The sequence below is a fragment of the Ursus arctos genome, unplaced genomic scaffold, assembly GCF_023065955.2.
Source record: "Ursus arctos isolate Adak ecotype North America unplaced genomic scaffold, UrsArc2.0 scaffold_1, whole genome shotgun sequence".
NCBI classification, from domain to species: Eukaryota; Metazoa; Chordata; class Mammalia; order Carnivora; family Ursidae; genus Ursus; species Ursus arctos.
The window spans coordinates 78,328,817-78,349,064 of NW_026622763.1; the positions used below are offsets into that span (position 1 = coordinate 78,328,817).

Below are 20,248 nucleotides of genomic sequence, written 5' to 3' on the forward strand. Positions count from 1 at the left end.
GCTCAGTGGGAGTCTGCTTCTCCCTCTGACCCCCCCATGCTCTTTCTCTCTCTCAATAAATAAAATCTTAAAAAAAATTATACATAAGACTCATTTGTAAAAATTTTATACTTCCCCATTTTCTTTTGTTTGAGTCTATAAATTGTCTCAGCACATTATCCCTATTTTGTTTAAGGCTATTTTCTCTATTACCATATACAGGTATGTTTTGTCTGCTATTATATGTCACAATATGTTTTAGTTCTAGGTCCACTTCTGCTTTCTCTATCCTGTAAAAAATGATTTCTGATCTTTTCACTTGTCTTAAACTCAAATTATAAGTATATAAGTATGATTATGTCATATATAAGTATGATTATGTCATTGTGTCTTTTACTACAGTGGTGGCCAAACATTTAAAAACTCAAATACATTATTATATTATAAATTACTTTTTGGTTATTCTCCTCCATCATGGGTATTAGAGCATTAAATTCATTTTAAAAAGTAGGTATGTAGGTACGTTAGATTATCTATGAATTTCATTTGGGACAAAGACAGTGATTTAAATTATTTGTTATAAAATGGGGATACCAGGACTGAAGGGATTAGGAAGTGAAACAAGCAGATGACAGTGCAGGTGTTATAGCAAGTGCGGCTGATGCTGAAGAGTGTAAGGGAAGGGCTGAAGGTGAGGTAAGAGAAGTGTTTTTCACTATGCCGGATATAACCCATTAGTAGACTGTGAAATCAATTCACTAGGTTACTGGGTTATTACCAGGCAAAGGAAGGGTGGGGTCAGGAACCTGGGTTTTTTTTTATGCTTCATAGATGATTCTGAAGCAGCACTGTCCAAATGAATACAATACGAGCCACTAATATAAAATTTTCTAGTAACCATATTAAAAAGAAAATGGCAAAATAAACATTAGTATCTTTTACCTGAAAATATCCAAAATAGTATAATTTCACAAAGTAATCAATAAAAAAAATGGAGATATTTACATTTTTTAAATACTAAGTATTTGAAATTCATGCTACATTTTATCTTTATAGCACATCTCAATTTGGATTGACCACATTTCAAGTGCTTAATAGCCACATGTGGCTAGTGGCCCCCATAAGGAACAGCACAGCTCTGAAGCACCTAGATTTGTCAACCACTGACCAGAGGATACATTTTTGAAGAAAGAAATTAGGTTTTCAGTGAAGCATCAGTATAGAAGAGTCTTTCTACTTGATAATCTCATTCTGAAGAATAGCTAAATTCGTTAGAGTCTTAAGAAATTTACAAAAGCCCTTAGCTTCAGAAAAGAAAAGAAAGCATGTGGTTTTAGGCTCCGATACACAATTTCTCTATATCAGATATACTACCACCTAAATAATCTTACCATAAGTATTAATATTCAATGGTACTGTATCATACAGTTGCTCATTTGTTTTCTGCTCATTTATTTTTAAAATTGGTTTAATTTTTATTTAAAAAAACTGAGACATATGACCAGGTTTCATCATCAGGAATTCTAAAGAATGCATTCTTCTTCACTGCTATTTAAGTAGTCCCATGGACATGTTTACAGAACTTACAGGTGTCAGCTCAGCCTGTTCTTCTGTGAAGTCAGTATGATGCTTGGCCTGCTTGCTGGAACATCTCAGAGAAATAGCATGCTGTGAAAATGCAGGAAGGAAGAAAATGATAGGTAAAGGAGGTGGAAAAGGGCCAGTTTCATTATCATGCAGGAAGAGAAAAAGATCACTGAAATGAATTGTTGAAACAAAACGGTAATGAAAAGTTGCATGCATCTTTCATCATATTATGCAAAAATAAAAAAGAACCAGATGATCCTAACCCTTGATAACTTCAGGATAACCTCACTTCTGGACAGCAGAGCTCTATGGGAGAACACCAAGTCCAATACCAATTCCTGCTTCAACCGGGCCTTGACTGCTATTTGGCAGTACTCTTATTACTCTTCCCCCTCAGTCCCTAAGTCATTTCCTCTAAGCTCATTCTAAGTAGTTTCCAAGTTGGTCAAGCTTCTAGTTTCACCTTTCTACCTCTTCATATGACCTCACTTCCCCCATTACTAAGAACATCCCATCCATCAAGAGAATTTTCATCACTAAAATGTATCCTAAAACTACACCCCATTCTCATCCTTCTCTCCATTTCTATATGAATATGTATTTCCCTCTAAAGTTAAACATATCCTAGATCCCACTCATTGCTCCTCATTCTTAGTCTCTGATACTCAACTAGTACAGTACTTATTGGGAGTGGGAAGGACAGGAAAATAGTCAATACTTCTGGGTACACACCTCTTGTTAAACTAGTGTCTTCTCCTTTTCACTGCCAAATTTCCTGAATTCAGCTACTGTGTACTACCCTCCACTTACCCCTCAATTTCCCATAATCTAGCATCCATCCTTCTCCAAAGTCTGAATCCTTTGAGTTGTAATGCATTCTGTAATTCATTCTCGAAGTCATCAATGACCTTTTAACTGAGGTTTTCTGTCTTTTCTATCATAGCACTCATCACACTGTACTGAAATTGAAATCATTTGGTTGGTTGTCTGTATTGACACCCTCTCCTCACACTATAAATTATAACCTCATAAGGACATTGTGTATTATGTTCACAGTTTTGTCCCTTATAGCTTAGTGCAATGCCTAGGCACTCAAAGATATATATATTTCTTCTTGGACTTCATGCCACAAGCTTGTCCAGATCAAGACTGTTTTTGCTTTGCCCCCTCTATATTTTCTCCTTAAACATATTCTATAGCACTCTGTCAATCACTGTTATCAATGGGAGGCTTATCAAATCAATATTATCAATATACTCATTCTTGGGAGATAAATAAAAACCGAAGTATTAAAGGCTAATGGGGCATAAAAAATGCAACCAATTCTAAAACGGTTCAGAAAAACAAACGTATATATAAAAAGAACAATAAAGCAAAATGCTAAAAATTAGTGAATCTGAATAATGAGTTTCATTGAGTTCTTTGTACTATTCTTTTGATTTTTCAGAAGTTTCATTAAAAGTTTTTATTAAAAAATCTATTCTCTGTAGACTCAATCTCAAACTCCCATATTTCCAAGTGCTTATTGGTTAATTAAAAAGTTTTTATTAAAAAATCTATTCTCTGTAGACTCAATCTCAAACTCCCATATTTCCAAGTGCTTATTGGTTAATTTTCTTAAAAAAAATCTAAATCTGAAGTGTTCAAAAGAAAGAGATGACTGCCTATATGCCATGTTATTAAACAGTATGATGGAACATTAGTTATTAAAATTCAACACATCCTCACCAAAAATGAATGTAGGCAAAGTGACAAAAACAGTAGAAATAGTACATGTGCAAAGATTAAATGTTGTTACATTATTAAAGATGGAAAGGGATTATGGGATGATATAAACAGTTTATTAAACATAAGGTTCCATTTCCACAAGATATTTAAATACTTTTCTACAAAAAAAAAAAAAAAAACCCACAAAACTCCCCCAAATCTAATTTTTACCTCAAAATGAATCTGAGGATCAATTCTATACATCAATTTTGCTCTAAACATGTTCAGTTCCAAAGACTTTTGTTACCAAGCTATCAAATTCTCCAACAATCCCTTAAAAACTCCAAAAGTCTCTGCAAAGTTAGTTATGGATCACCATTTTCTTGAATTGAATTTGTAACATGTTACAATGAAGTACCATTTACAATCCAGAATCTTGTGCTGGGGGGGGGGGGGGGACAGAGATGGCAGGTGTGTAGAAAACCATTGATCTCACATAGGAGCCAAACCATAATCAAGAAATGGCCTTTTAACAAAGAACAAAATAAAACACTTCCTTTTGATAGCTAACATCTTAGATTACAACTGGGGAAAAAGTGGAGGTCTGTGAACGCACATTAGTGTTTCAATAAAACAGATTTACATTCATCCTTTACTGACATGTGTGCATTTTTCACAAATATTAAAAATGAGCACAGCACTGATGGTAAAGAACTCAGACCCTAGGGCTGGAGTGACTGGGTTTGAGCCTCAGTTCAGCCATTTACTGGCAATGTGACTCCAGGCTTACTATTTAACCTGTTTTCTCATGTGTAAAATAAAGTGATAACAACACTTGCTCCAAAAGTTGCCATAACAATTAAGTGAATAACATTACTATTATTACAAAAGTGGGAAACCACCAGCCCTCATCTGAATTTCACTTAAGCCTCAATTCATTTAAATTAGAACTAGTTTAGAGTTGTTAAATTTTAACAATACATGTAGGAATATACTAAAACACCACAAGATGGGGATGTTACTGCATAAATCTCTTTGCCCTTTTTCTTCTACCCTAGTAGTCTGTCTCTAGGTCTGGGTCTAAGAGCACTGGCCAGTCCAGGCTTGCCTTGATTCTCCTTCAATTCTGTGATGAAGCAGCATGGTATTGCATGCAGTATGAGCTCTACAACTAGACTGCGTGGGTTCAAATCCTGGGGAACTTCTGCCTCAGCTCCTTCCGTTGTGAAAATGGAGGAAATGGTATCTATTCCACAAGACACTGTGCAGATTGAGTATGTTGTTAAGCACAATGCCCAACACAAAATAAAGGCTCAATATAGTAGGGGACATTATTTTTCTATTCCCCCCCTTTTTTCCCCCTTCTCTCCTTTTACTGGCTATTATATAGCCAGTAAATGTCTGAATTCTTTCAAAAATTATTTCTTTTAGGGCGCCTGCGTGGCTCAGTTGGTTAAGCATCTGCCTTAGGCTCAGGTCATGATCCTGGTAGTCCCAGGATCCAGCCCCACATCATTGGGCTCCATGCTCAGTAGGGAGTCTGCTTCTCCCTCTGCCCCTCACCCTGCTCATGTTCTTTCTCTTTCTCAAATAAAGTCTTAAAATTTTTTTTAAATTATTTCTTTTATATTTTATAGTCCTTATTCATTTTAAAAACAGATGAATACATTTCTATTCTTGTTCAAAAAAAGGTCCTTTACCAGCCCTGCACAACACAAAATAAAAACAGACCTAAAATCAAATAACAATGTTTTTATTTCTTCAGAGATGAAAAATTACACAGATTACTAGGAAATACACAAAATAAGAATCACGGCATATACGCCAATGTCTACTGGGGTAGCAAGTTTGAAAATTATGAGTGAGAACTAGACTTTCACCTTGGTTTTCACTAAATCTTTACCTCTTCTTTCATCTGATACCTATTCTTTTTCTACTTATTAACCTCACTAGGCCAGGGAAATCTGGAATTAAACACCTGATGGGTACATGTGAATAAATTTCAGTGAAATGCAGCAACACAGCCATTAGAATTTTAAGAGAAATGTAGCTGCAATAATTGAGAAGTCAATTAATAATCCCAATCTTTTTAGATATATAGGCTTCTTAAAAGTTTGAGGAAGCCCTGTGCTCTCATCCAGTGAATACTTCAGACCAAAAGGTTGTTTGCTAAGAGTAATTTAGGACATAAAAGCCAGTGGGGCTCCCCACCCCCAGTGCTACAATAAACATAACTGCTATTTTCTTTCCACTACCTCAAAATTCTTGAAATAGTTCTGAAAAGTGAAGGAACTGGAAGAATTTATTGCATTGAACCTATGATATGCTGTTGGCGTATCACAAGTTATAATGGTATATCCATGAAAGATTTCATTTAAGAAAAAACTATAAATATGAGGAAAACAATTACAGCACTCAAAAGTTTTAGTAGCTCAGATACTAAGGAATTTTTTTCTATTGTAATATTTATAGTACAATCATCAAGTATTAGAAATTTCAACAAAACCTTCTGATTCTGCCATAAACTACAATAACGACTTTTTTTTTTTTAAGCTTTTTAATTTATTTGACAGAGAAAGCTCGAGAGAGCACAACAAGGGGGAGGGGCAGATGGAGAGGGAGAAGCAGGCTCCCTGATGAGCAGGGAGCCAGATGCCCGTTTGATCCCAGGACCCTGGGATCATGACTGAGCCAAAAGCAGACCCTTAGCTGACTGAGCCATCCAGGCGCCCCTACAATAATAGCTTTTAAAAGCATATTCATTTTATTTTTTATTTTTATTTTTTAAAAGATTTTATTTATTTAGTTGACAGAGAGAGAGAGACAGTCAGTGAGGGAGGGAACACAAGCGGGGGGAGTGGGAGAGGAAGAAGCAGGCTCCCAGCAGAGGAGCCTGATGTGGGGCTTCATCCCAGAACGCCAGGATCATGCCCTGAGTCAAAGGCAGACGCTTAATGCCTGAGCCACCCAGGCGCCCCAAGCATTTTCATTTGAAAAGCACATTTTCTGTATAAAATTCCAAATTCAGAGGCATCATTAAAGTTTAAATCTCACCAGAAAATAAATATAAAGGAATGTGCTAGCATTAACCTTTTATCAGTGAACCCTATTTTAAATAAAATTTATAACATGCAATTACCATTTATATTTGCAAACTTCTATCTAATTGAAAACTATTATTTTATCAGTTAACATGAATAATGAGAGTACCATAACAACGCCAGGTAATCAGCTGCAACATTTATTTCACACTGGTTAAGATACAAAGAGACCTTATTATAATTTATTTCAACCACACTGAATTCCAATTTAAAAACTTCGTAGATGAACATTACTGATGGATTTCAAAAGAATACTGACTGAGGGGCGCCTGGATGGCTCAGGCATTAAGTGTCTGCCTTCGGCTCAGGGCGTGATCCCAGCGTTATGGGATCGAGCCCCACGTCAGGCTCCTCTGCTGGGAGCCTGCTTCTTCCTCTCCCACTCCCCCTGCCTGTGTTCCCTCTCTCACTGCCTGTCTCTCTCTCTGTCAAATAAATAAATAAAATCTTTTAAAAAAAGAAAATACTGACTGAAATCATTCTAAAATCCATTTTTATGCTTATCCACGGAAAATATTTTATACTAAAAGATTTCTTAATATTTAGGAAATAATCATTTTTTAACAGTCAGCTTCACTTTATTTTTAAGATACTGATAACAACTGGGAGGCAAATGTAGTTTTGTAATTCAAATACAGGCTTCTCAGTTACTTGACTTACTTGATCTCTTCTTTGGAATAAATGCCCCTACCAAAGGGATAGTGGGAGGCTTAAATGAGACAATGTATGTGAAGTGCCTGAAAACACAATACTTCAACAAAAGTCAGGAAACAGAAAGGCAGGGAAAAAAGACTTACTCTTCCTAATATGAAGTTGTACTGTGCCTATCCCTGTTCGCTTTCAGAGAGCAGCAAGACAAAAAGATAAGCCACAGATTATTTCATTTTTAAATGGGCAGTTTAACTATCCCTGTCCCCAAGATGGAACAGTACCAATCTCAAATTGACTTTTCTAACTAGGCTCAGATGTGTGGCAAAGAACTAGGAGGCAGTATGACTGGCAAAGTAAGAGAAGGAGGAAAGAAAGGAAAACAGAGGCAGAGGGAAAAGCAAATCCTGGGAAATGGGAAAGCAAATCCTGTAAGGACCTGCAGGCCATTGCAGGGATTTTGGTTTTTTACAGTAAGGTACAAAGTCTTTGGGTTTGAAAAGAGGAGGGTCAAGATCTGACTAACTTTAAATAGGACCACTCTGGCTTCGGTATGGATGGTAGACTATTAAGGAGAACGTAAATATAGGATGACCAGGTGGGAGACTATTACAAAAACTTACATCAAGATGATGTTGTCTTGGTGGCAGTGAAGGTGGCGAGAAGTGATCAAATTCTGGATATACTTTAAAGGTAAAGGCAACAGAATTTGCTGCTGGACTGGAATGGGAGTGGAAAGAAAAAAGAGAAGTAGACAAAGACTCCAAGGATTTTGTTTGATGCACTGGAAGGATGGAAGAGCCATTAACTGAGATGGAGAAGACTTTGGAGGAGTTCGTTTTGGAGAAAAGACCAGGGCTTCGGTTTTAGACCAGTTAATTTGAGCTACCTATGAGACATCCAAATAGAGTTACTGATTAGAGATAGGACGGATGAGCCTGGAGTTCAGGGGAGAGGCACTGGCAAATGATACCTGTATTTCTTTGAATCTAAGATGACTTAATGCTGGTACTTTCTTGATCTTTATCAGGAACTATCAAAAGAAAACTTCACACGGAACTGCCACCTCCCTGACAGTGACAGATGTCACCTGTTTCTAAAACATGGTTTCTCAACTTCGGCACAACTTTGGGTCAGATAATTCTTTGTTGTGGTGGCTATCCTGTGCATTGTAGAGTTTTAGCAGTGCCCTTGGCCTCTACTCACTAGATGTCAGCCTTTTCAGACAGTGCTGAACATCCCCTGGGGAGCAAAATAGCTCCCAGCTGAGAACCATTGTTTTAGAGGGATTAAAATGTGGGGAAAAGGTGTGTCTTAGATAAATGAAATAGGGTATTAAAATGTGGGAGTTGTCAGCGCTTAAGCTCACAAGAGTGGATATAGATAGAAAAGGAGTCAGGACTGTACCTTGGGGCACTCCAACATCAAGAGACTGCAGACAGGAAAAGGAGATTATGCTAGATATGGCTGAGTGGTAACCATCTTAGTAGGCCCAAGGAAAACTGAATGTTAAGCCAGCACTGGAAAAAAGCAGAGGGGCACCCCAATGTACATCATGTAACCTCAAAAGTCTCCGGAAGCAATAGAAATGATGGTGGGAGTGAAAGCAGAAGGATTCGTTGAAACCATAGTTAAGCAAGCAGTTCATTCACAGACTCCTCCTTTTACTCAAAGACCAACAGTGGTCTCAGGTTCAGATCGACAGTCACTCACAGGACCCAATAGACCACTGGTTGGCACCACGTTCACTTAGTTCTACAGAAAGGCTAATAAGCATGCTAGCATGAGACATGCTATCTTTAAAAAGGATTCATAGAGGCCACCAGGAGCCTTTTCTGGACCCACCATTCTAAGGGACTGAAATCATGTAGGTAAGTACAGAAATCACCCTGGCTTAGGGAAACTTCATACTCCACCGGAAACAGCAGTACATTTTAACAGCCAATGAGTGTAGGTTACAGGAATCCTTGAGGGATGTTTTTATGTTCACTTACAAAACTGATAAACTTCACACCAGGAAACAAAGATCTGTGTCTTTTCATAGTCTTCTAAGTTCACTCACAGTCTTCCTGGTCCATATGCACTCACAATCAGGGGTCAGTTTATGGTGAACAATATTACCTGGAAACATTCTATATTTATTAGTCAAGTTTCTAGCAAAAAAAAAAAAAAAAAAAAAAATGCCAGGAGAAGGAAAATACCTAAGATCATTTCCCATGAAGATCCTTTCTACTTAAACCAGTGATTCTCAGAGTGGGGACTTTTGCCTTACAGGGAACATGTAGCAATGTCTAGAGACATTTCTAGTTGTCACAACTCAAGGAGGTGTGTGTATTACTGGCATCTAGTGGATAAGACAGATGCCAGCAATGCTGCTAAACTTCCTACAATACATATGATAGCTCCCACAACAAAGAATTATCTAGCCCAAAATGTCAGTAGTAAATGTTGAGAAATCCTGACCTAAAAGGATTCGATGGAAGTTCACATACTGAACACTGAGGACCACCTTATATTGCAAGCCTTCTTTCCCAAATGGGCTGCTAAAGCACTGGCAGCTGACATATGCCCTCTATGTAGGAGAATGGAAGATCTTCTCTGGAGAAGCTCACACACCTGAGAGAAAAGACCTAAGAATGATACTAGAGCAAAGACTATGAAAGACAGTAAAGAATTTTTTTTTTTTTAAAGATTTTGTTTATTTATTCGACAGAGATAGAGACAGCCAGCGAGAGAGGGAACACAAGCAGGGGGAGTGGGAGAGGAAGAAGCAGGCTCCCAGCGGAGAAGCCTGATGTGGGGCTCGATCCCATAACGCCGGGATCACGCCCTGAGCCGAAGGCAGACGCTTAACCGCTGTGCCACCCAGGCGCCCCGACAGTAAAGAATTTTAAGACGATATTAATAGAACACTAATTTTGTTTGAACTAAGAGACTTAATCAACTGGGGGAAAGTTTGGAGTTGAAACAGTGATAAACATACCAAAAAAAACCTATATATTTTTAAATCTCAAGACAATTATTAATTCCAGGTAAGCAAAATGTAATGTCCCAGAAAGTAAATACAATAAGGGCATATAGTTTAGCAGCAAACTGCATGTACATAGTCATGATAATATAAAAACTGAATAGTAAACCAATCAAAATATACTGGTAGGATAGGGGAAGGTGAGGGGAGAAGGGAGAGAAGTTGTCTAAAGAGGAGTTGTCTATATACTTATCTTCCAGAATGAGAAGTCAGTAGATAACACATACAACTGAAAAATATCAAGAAATAGCAATATAAATATAGATTTTATGACACAGAGGTAAATACCCTGAGAATCAGCTAAGAGTAGAAAGTTCCGATCTTTGAGAGCATATGGCATGTGTCTGCTCATGTGTAGCAAAGTTTTCTGTAACTAGTCTCACAGAACTATTTGACTCTTTATACTCCACACATGCAAAAGTAATTAAAATACTTTTTAGAGATTGTATTTGAGTGTAGGGACAATTTGATACGTGGGTTTGGGATCTAGTAAGCCTCAACTGGTTTTCTTGATTTGAAGAACAGACCAGATCCATAAAAAAGTACACGAAAGCAAGTTTCGGGTTTGTTAAACCACTTTTCTACTCATCCAGGCAAGACAAAAGAACAGGATGGATAGAGAAGATTTTAACTCCTTTCCTGCTTTATTTCTGGTTTACTTACCAAACTTTATATTGAAGTCTTACACTAAATATACTATTGAACACTGGTATCTTTGCCCATGAATACCACTAGGTCACATCCAAAGAGTCTGCTGGGAGAGGACTTTTCACTTTTTGTTTTTATTGTATGAACTTATATAATGACTATGTTTTTACAGATGAACACACACAAAGATTCTTAATGATTAGTTTAACCTGACCCCATGCACCTTGACCCAACTCAAAATAATCTGATTAGAAAGAAGGAATATCAACACACAAAACACAGAATAACCAAGAAAGCACATTCCTAATAAAATACTGCTCATATCCCAACAAGTAAAAGACATAAACGATAAATACTATACAGCTGGTGTTAAATATACTCCCCAGGTATCATAAGACAGAAATAAATTTTTAAGTTCTCTACAGACTATATACCACTTACATGAGCTTCATTTTAAATAAGTGAAAATTTTTTAGATTGAAATACTTTTTCTTTACAAGCAATTAAACTCAAATTTATCTCCAAACCACCATGAGTCATGCTTTTTTTATGCTTCACAGTGCCCAGAACAAAGTGGGTACATTAATGGGTACAAAGAGTTAGTGACTGATTGAAATTAATCTAATGAATTAAATCAATGGCAAAAAAAATTAATGTTGAGTAATAGGTGTAAATTTTAAATTTCTCTATAATTCTTTAAACCATGCTCTATAAGATTTTACCTTAGAATTGATTATGCAAAAATAGATTATTTTACCCTGTGGTAGAGAGGATTATAAACATAAACTGAACAGAAGGCTGGCTTTATTTTACCCACATTGATCTTCTTTCTTGCTGCTACCCTGTAACAATATTGCCTTCTTTTTGACAAAAATATTCAATAAGGAATTTACCTATACCAAACTCAGCTTTTTTTTTTTTTTTAAAGATTTTATTTATTTATTTGACAGAGATAGAGACAGCCAGCTAGAGAGGGAACACAAGCAGGGGGAGTGGGAGAGGAAGAAGCAGGCTCATAGCAGAGGAGCCTGATGTGGGGCTCGATCCCATAATGCTGGGATCACGCCCTGAGCCGAAGGCAGACGCTTAACTGCTGTGCCACCCAGGCGCCCCCCAAACTCAGCTTTTGCTAAACTGATTTTAACACAAATCTATTCCTTGCCCTCACCCCATCACATCCAGAAGAACTCTGTCCTTTAACAATCTGTTCACATATATTACTTTTGATTATCTGAACCACTGTATGAGGAATAGACCATGTACTATTAGCTCCATTTTACTTATGAGAAATTGATGTTCGCAGAGGCTGAATAACTCATTTAAGGTCCTATGGGTAGTGAGAGAAAAGGGAACACTTGGAACCCAGTTTTCTGATTCCAAACCCAGGGGCCCTTTCCACCGCAGTACACTGACTCCTTGATAATAAAATAGAATCTTGGAGGACTACAGCAGTGGTAGGCATTTTTTTTTAAAGTTGTTTTAAAATAAACATACATTAAACAGCAGTTACCATTATAACAATTATAATAGCTTTGCACAATGTCATCAAGTATAAACCACACTTCAAGTTTTTTAATCATGTGAAACAACTGATATTAATTCAAGGGCTTCAAATAGTGTAAGAATAAAATGAAGAAAATCTCTTAATCACTGTGACACTGCTGTATCTGGTAATATATTCCTTCTGTAGTGATTTTAAAACTTAGTTCAGAAGGATCCTGACAAATTTTAAATGTAGGAAAAATAAGAAAGTTAATTAAAACTACATTTTAAAAATACCGTTTCCCCCTTTTAAAAATACTAAAATAGCAGGAAAAAAAGTTCCATCTACTTACCTCAGTAATTGGCTGCCCCTGATGTGTCAAATCCAGTTCCTGAGGGCGTGTTACTTTATCAATATCCAAAGAGTCCATGCTGGAGGTTGCAGAGGTGATGCTGGAACGAGAGGAGTTACTAATAGAGCGCACTTCAGCATCGCTCACTGTGCCTGCTGATGCTGTTCTTCTGTGCTGATTAGTTACTAAGGGCTTAGTATCTTCTAGTACAGATTGCTGAGCAGCCTCATCCATGCTCAAGGAAGCCTGTTCTAACTGTGCAGTGATGTCATCGAGGGAATAGTTGGCATGTGATGGTTTAGTTATCCTGTTAGATGAAGAAGACAATCCTTTCAAAGTGCCATGTTTTGATGTATGTCGGCTAGCAGGTAATTTCTGAGTGGCTTTTGTTTCTGTGATTTGACGCTTACTATTTCCTGCACCAATACTGCTGAGCTCCTGCTCTATGGAGCAAAGATCGGCCATCAGGGCATCCAGATCCACAGTTTCTCCCTGATTCAGAGCTTCTGCAATGAACAATATATACATGATGTTTCCAGAACACATTGAATCAGAATTTAGACATTCTATTATAAATTTGTAAATGAATGAAGCGGAAGCAGCAAATTTATCCTATTGGACCTAAAGCCTATTGAATACATTATTTCTAAGAATTTTTTTGTTTTAAATTCACAGAGAAATTTTTAAAAGCAAATAGTCCATCTTTTAAGATTTGTAGTAATCACTAGAGAATAAAATTATGAGTTGAACTGCAAAAATCATATACTGTCCTATGGTTTTAACCACATCCATGCAACTTTTTACCATAGGCTCTATGTTGTTAATATGATCAGTGCCCTGGTAGAGCTGTTAATACTTAAAGAGCTGAGAGCATAGAGAGAAAAATGTAAAGCCTAAAAAATTACAGATTATGTCAATTCCAAATATTAGAAAGTTGATTAGGTAGAATACATTAAATAAAGGCCAGAGGGGCTGATTTAAAACTTATTAACAAGTAATTTCACGGCACTTTATTCCAATGAAAATACAACACTGCAAGTAAATTTGTCATGGGGTACCACTTGAGTATGTAACTTTGTCAATCATTAATAACTAGAAAACTATTTTAGTTATGTTCTAGTTTGGTTTTTTCCTGTGATCATTTGAATTAGTAATAAAATGCACAAACCAGAAATATAAGAACTCACTCAAGTTACGGATGTAGGTTTTATATTGAGCTACTTGGAACTGTAGCTGCGTTGCTTCTGCATTATGTAATTTGGTATACTATTTTACATCTTATTTCCAATTACATCTTACCATTCAAGTTGTATATGGAGAAGCGATAAGAAAAATTGGCCATATTTGTTTCCTGACGAAGAGGAGATCTTTTTACTGGTTCCATGGGTTTGTCAGAATCCAAACTCTAAAGAAAGTTTAGTAAGTTGTATTATTTTCAGGCTTCATTACAAAAAAGATAAATAAAGTTTGTTATTTGATTATTAAGTGAACTGTCATATAATAGTTAATAAAACCAAAGTCCTTCTAGTTTTAGGGACAAGTATAATTGTTTTTCGTATTATTTTGGTTATAAGTTTTTTCAATTTTTAGATATATGCTTACTTAAGGCATTTAAGACCATTCCAGTTTGGAGTAAATGTCTTCCCAAATACATCAAGTATAGTGACTGAGCTCATTTTACATAAATTCACTATAAGCTAAATATATGAATATGGGATGGGCATGGTAAGATACAAAATAGAAAGGAACAATGCAGAGCATTCTGTTATCTCTTTCCTCAAAGGGATTTGTTTTTGGTACAGCATAGTCTCATTCTTGGCATGAAGAATCCTGAAGATAAGGCACAATTCTGAACTCAAAATGAGTGAGATCTAAGATCAGTTTTTGTTTCTTTGTATTTACGTACTTATTTTTATGAAAAAAAATTTTTTTTCATCTTAATTCTAGTTAACTTATACCACTGTATTAGTTTCAGGTGTACAATACAGTGATTCCACAATTCTATACATTACTCAGTGCTCATTACATCGTTCCCTCTCCCCTCTGTTAACCATCAATTTGTTCTGTATAGTTTAGAATTTTTGGTAGTGTTTTTTTTTTTGTGGGTTTTTTTTGGAGGGGTGGGGGCTTTCTTTAATGATATACTTGGATCCCTTTTTTTTTTTTTTTCTTTAAGATTTTATTTATTTTTTTGACAGAGAGAGAGCACAAGCAGGGCAGCTGCAGGCAGGGGGAGAGGGAGAAGCAGGCTCCCTGCTGAGCAAGAAGCCTGATGCAGGGCTTGATCCCAGGACCCTGGGATCATGACCTGAGCTGAAGGCAGACGCTGAACCGACTGGGCCACCCAAGCACCCCGGATGCTTTTCCCTTTATTCTTTGCCTATCTATTACTGGTTTTTTATTTGTATATTAGGTTTGTATATAACATCTGCATATAGCAGTCTATAGTAAGCTGATGGTCACTTAAGTTTGAACCCATTCTTTACTCCTCTCCCCCTCATGAGTTAGGTATATGGTATCATACTTTACACCTTTTTACTTTGTGAATCCCTTGATTGATTTTTAGAAATATACTTATTTTACTGCTTTTGTGCTTCCTACTTTTCTTATTCCTATTTATGGTTTTCCACTCAAAGAGTCCCCTTTAATATTTCTTATAGGCCTGCTTAACGGTCATGAATTCCTTTAACTTTTGTTTGTTTGGGCAACTCTTTATCTCTCCTTCTAATCTGAACCAGCCTTGCTGGATAGAATATTCTTGGTTGCAGGTTTTTTCCTTTCCGCACTTTGAACATACCATGCCACTCTCCCTTCTGGCCTACAAAGTTTCCACTAAAAATCAGCTGATAGCTTTATGGAGTTTCCCTTACTTGCAACTGTTTTCTCTTGCTGTTAATTTTTTTTTTTTATCAATACTTTTTGCCATTTTAATTACTATGTATCTTGGTGTGGACCTCGTTGGATTTTGTCAGGGGCTCTTTGTGCCTCCTGGATCTGGATTTTTGTTTCTTTCCCCAGATTTGAGAAGTTATCCGCTATTATTTCTTCACATACATTTTCTGCCCCCTTTTCTCTCTCTACTTCTGGGATCCCTAAAATGCAAACGTTATCACACTTGATGGTGTCACTGAGTTCCCGAAGTCTATTTTCATTTTGTATTTTCTTTTTTTCTCTCCCCTAGTCAGCTTGATTGATTTCCATTATTCTGTCCTCCAGGTCACTGATCTGTTCTGCTTCTAGTCTACTATTCATTCCATCTACTATAGCTTAAATTTCAGTTATTGGATTCTTCATCTCTAATTGGTTTTTACTTTTTCTATCTCTTTGTTGAGGATCTCACTGAGATCCTCCATTCTTTTCTCAAGTCCAGTGAGTATCTCTATGACCATTACTTTAAATTCTCTATCAGGCATATTATTTACCTGTTTCACTTAGCTCTCTTGCTGTGATTGTGTCCTGTTCTTCCATTTGAGACATATTCCTCAGTCTCCTCATTTTGTCTAACTCTCTGTGTCTGTTTCCAAGTGTTAGGAAAGTTAGTTACGTCTCCTGCTCTTGAAAGTAGTGGCCTTATGTATAGGTTCTGTAGTGCCTCGCAGCGTAATGCCTCCTGTTCACCAGAACCTGGTACTTCAGGGGTATCTCCTTCATATGTTATATGTGCCCTGCTGTTGTGGCTCACCCGATTTCACCTTCAGTCTAGTTGTCTGCAGTGGCTCTCTTTGCCTGTTGTTGGCCGGGTTTGGTCCCTCTATTATTAATGAGTCAGTCTTGGGCCACCTCGGGTTTGAGTTGAGTCAGACCAGGTATTTGTCAGAGATGCAGTCACATCAAACTGCAGGGCTCTCTCCCTGTGTTGTCCCCTGAGAAGCTTTCATTGGTGGGCAGGGCCTGCAGTCATGCCAGATGTCTACCCCCAGTCCACTGCTGGGCCCAGTTGTATTGTTTTATGTGATTATCTTCCCCTCTCCCCAGGTCAGGAGTCACTTTGGAGTGGTGCTGGTCCCTTCTGAGGGTGCTTTCACCCTGCCAGGCTTATGGCACCACTTTGGATGGGCTCTGGCCAAGAGCATACTGGGAGGGGCAGGACGGCAGGAGAACACAGAGCAGGGTGGGTGATGTTAGCAAGGTTTGCTCTGTTCTGCTGTAGGAGAGGACCTGCAGCCACTGGAAGAGACAGGCCAGGTTGGAGAGGGCAGGTCCAGAGAAGTGCTGGGGCAGGATACATGGTGTTAGAAAGGTTTGCATGGTCTACTGTGGGAAGAGACCTGGAGCTGAAGCATGGCTGGAGGGGGCATGTCTGCAGATTGTGGGGACAGGGCACACTATTAGTAGGTGTGAGTAATGGCTCCAAGCTGGTTCCTGCAGTTGTCTGTGGGTTCATGCCAGGAGTGGGTGAAGGAAATGGTGCCTAACAGCTTCTTTGTTCCTGGAGAAGTCCCCAGTGATCCTTGCCCCTCTGGCACATGCTCTGAGATTAGTAAACAAATCCTCCTCTTGTTTACTTCAGGTGTTTTTCAAACTGCTGCTTCTATGCTATATCTCAGTGAGGCTGTTATGCTGCCTCTTTAAGGGCATGGACTCCATTTCCTCTAGCCCTCCTGGCTTTGCCAGAGCCAACCCCACTGATTTTTAAAGTTTCAGGTGTTAAGTCCCACTGACTGTAAGAACAAAGGGAAATTCGGCCCTGCCAGTTTTCAAAGCCAAACGTTATGGGGATACATCTTCACCGTACAGGCTACCTTATCTGAGTCGGTTTCTCTCCCCTCTCTGTGCCCAGGATGTCCCTGATGTCCCTCCCTCATGTACTTGCCCTTCCTCCACTCTTGAATGTGGCTTCTTCTCTACATTTAGCTGTGGAAAGTTTGTTCTCCCAGTCTTTAGGTCATTTTCTGGGTTATTACACTGATGTGGGGGTTATCTAGTTGCATTCATGAGATACAAAATGAGGTGAGAATCTTCCTACTCTGCCATCTTCCCTGGAAGTCCCAAGACCCAAGATCTTAACAGAAAGTGGCTACAACTTCAGACAATGATGGAATATCCTTGTTCTTCTCAAACTCTATTAAGATGAGGACAAACTGTAACCCGGCTGTGATACTGCCTATGATAAGTCTAGAATTATACTGTACTTCAGGACAGAATATCTTGTAAGTTATCTCGCCACCTTTTTAAATGACACTTTTCCTCTCTAACCTTTCTACAATAAAGAATATAAGATGGTTATGACAGAGAAATTTAGAGAAAAGGTCAGTAGTTAGTGTCTATTTAAATAAACTCACAAATATTAAGAAAAGCCTTTTAAAACTTTAATTTCTATTTATAATTATCAAATAGATCTCAAATAAAAAAGAAGGCTGGATAGTCTGTAGAATCACGGAATTAGATTACATTGGTGCCTTCTTCATTCATTTGTCTCAAGATAAAAGGAATCCATTCAGATAGTGTCCAACCAGGTTTTAAGGCTATCATATGAAGGGAATCCACATATGATATCCACTGCCTTATTTCAAAGTTTCACAAAATAGGAAATTCTTCAACCTCAAACCCTGTTCCTCTGCTGCAATTTAAGTCCTGATGCTTCTCTCAGTGGAAATGAAAAATATTAGGTAGGTTTAATATTTTCTGTAAAATAACTTGAATATAATTGAGGACATATTAAGAGTCAATCTATTTACCAGTTCACATAAATATACTTGTTATAATTACCTGCTGCGCTGGGGGAACAAAAGAAATAGTAAGAAATACTTGACACCAAGAAATTGGTAACCTAGTAGGATGGTTTTTAAACTTTTTTTTGTGGGAGGGGGCGAGTATCATGAGAATTTGATAAAAGCTCTAAACCTTCCTCCAGGAAAATGCAAATACATAAAAAAACTTTACAAATGATTTTAAAAGATTCACCAACCACTTAAAACATAAACTCGATTTAATATAAAGTTGAAAATCCCATTAATATGGTATGTGGATATGGGTGGGTGCACAGATGACACTTTGTAGTAAACTAAAAAAACAAAACAAAATAAACTTGAGGTTTTAGCTACTAATAAAGTTCATAAAATATTTTTTGAAAACATCTTAAGTGTTAAAAAAAAAAACTTGTTAGCAGTGAGCCACCATTACACAGTGGTTAATCTGTTTTGTCTCTAAAGACAGATTTATACAAAAACAAACAAACAAACAAACCAAACAAACAGTCACAGCATTAGTTTACGAGCCAACTTTTTTAGTGAATGGCTCTTCACATTATATGGCAAGGAATTTAAAATACTGGGAAGAATACAAGTACCAAACCAGTAGAAAAGCCATCTGCAGTGAAATAGCATAGAGTTATTATTCCACCTTTTTAAAACTTAAGACTCAATAAAACAAGATAAAAAGGCTTTGCCATGGTTTTAAAATGCAGCCAGAAATGAAATTTTGTCAGTATTCTAGAATTATGTAATAGAAAATACTTTATGTGAGGATATTACTTGTGTTGTAAAATGCAGTAAATATTCACATTTATTAAGTTATGGAAAAGGATTTGCTAAAATTTAGACTTTAAGATTTTGGGTTTTAAACCTCTTTAGCCAGGAATCTCAATTTACAAAACAGATTTTAAATAATCCCTCTAGAGGAACTGAACGTCTGTCACAAGTATTTTTTTGTTTTTAGATTCCTTTAAATAACCACATAAGATAATACTTTGTGTTCCAGAGTTACCATTCATTTACTTGTTAACGCTTTAGACGTTTTCCCTTTAATAGCAGTATTTAAAAATGGAACCTATATCCATATCCCTATGTCTACACAGTAAACTTTTAGCACACAGTCATGACTTAAAATCCTCAAACAATTTTTCAAGCACTATTTCCAACCTGAGTGAGTTTGTCTAGCTCCCCTAGCCAGGCTCCAAACATTTTGTCCAGGTCCTGATCTTCCTTATCGCTGTCTTCTTCAGCACCATGGTCAATTTCTTCATCTGATAGCTGATCCATCTGAAATACAGACATTTGGGTAGAATAAAGTTTAACAAGTTAAACTTGAAAAATTATGCAGCACATGTTCTGATATATATTGTAACTCTCTGGAGTTAAACCTTCCAAACTAGAAATTATATTATACAAGGAAATTAGAAGTCATCAATAGAGACAGGGTTGACAAGTGAGTAGGAATGAGTAATTAGTCCCAAATTTTTAGGAAATTGTGAAAGAACAGAATGTATCAGATTATGACCAGAATCACAAGTAACAATAATTTAAAAATTGCAGAGCCCTCCCATTAATCAGAGGATATCATAGTGCAGTTTTCTCCACTAACAGAGCCTGTAACACCCCAAAAACCAAAGAGAAATAATTTTGAGACTTCAATCCAGCACATTATCATTTCACTTATTCTGTAACAATATATTTAGATACAAATAAGTATGTATCTTGCAAAACCTTAGTCCAAAAAGCACTTCAGAGAAAAGACAAAAGTTTTAATCTAGTTTAATCTACTGAATTAGTTCCTCCTCTTACAGTGTTCTTTCTACCTTACTTTCTCATCAGTTCTGACAAAATCCAGGGAACCAGAACTGAAATAAACTTTAGAAAACTGGAATTGAAAACTTTATTATTTTTATTTTATTTTATTTTATTTTATTTTATTTTAAAGATTTTATTTATTTATTCGACAGAGAGAGAGACAGCCAGCGAGAGAGGGAACACAAGCAGGGGGAGTGGGAGAGGAAG

General features: G+C 37.1%; 1 protein-coding gene across 1 annotated transcript in view; it reads right to left on the reverse strand.

The window, feature by feature from the left end:
• RAPH1 (Ras association (RalGDS/AF-6) and pleckstrin homology domains 1) overlaps positions 1–20,248 on the reverse strand; it is an 88,660-nt gene that overhangs the window by 36,891 nt on the left and 31,521 nt on the right. Inside the window, 3 exon segments of the mRNA XM_026492139.4 lie at positions 12,534–13,039; positions 13,833–13,938; positions 19,394–19,513. Coding sequence (XP_026347924.1) covers positions 12,534–13,039; positions 13,833–13,938; positions 19,394–19,513 — 732 coding nt within the window.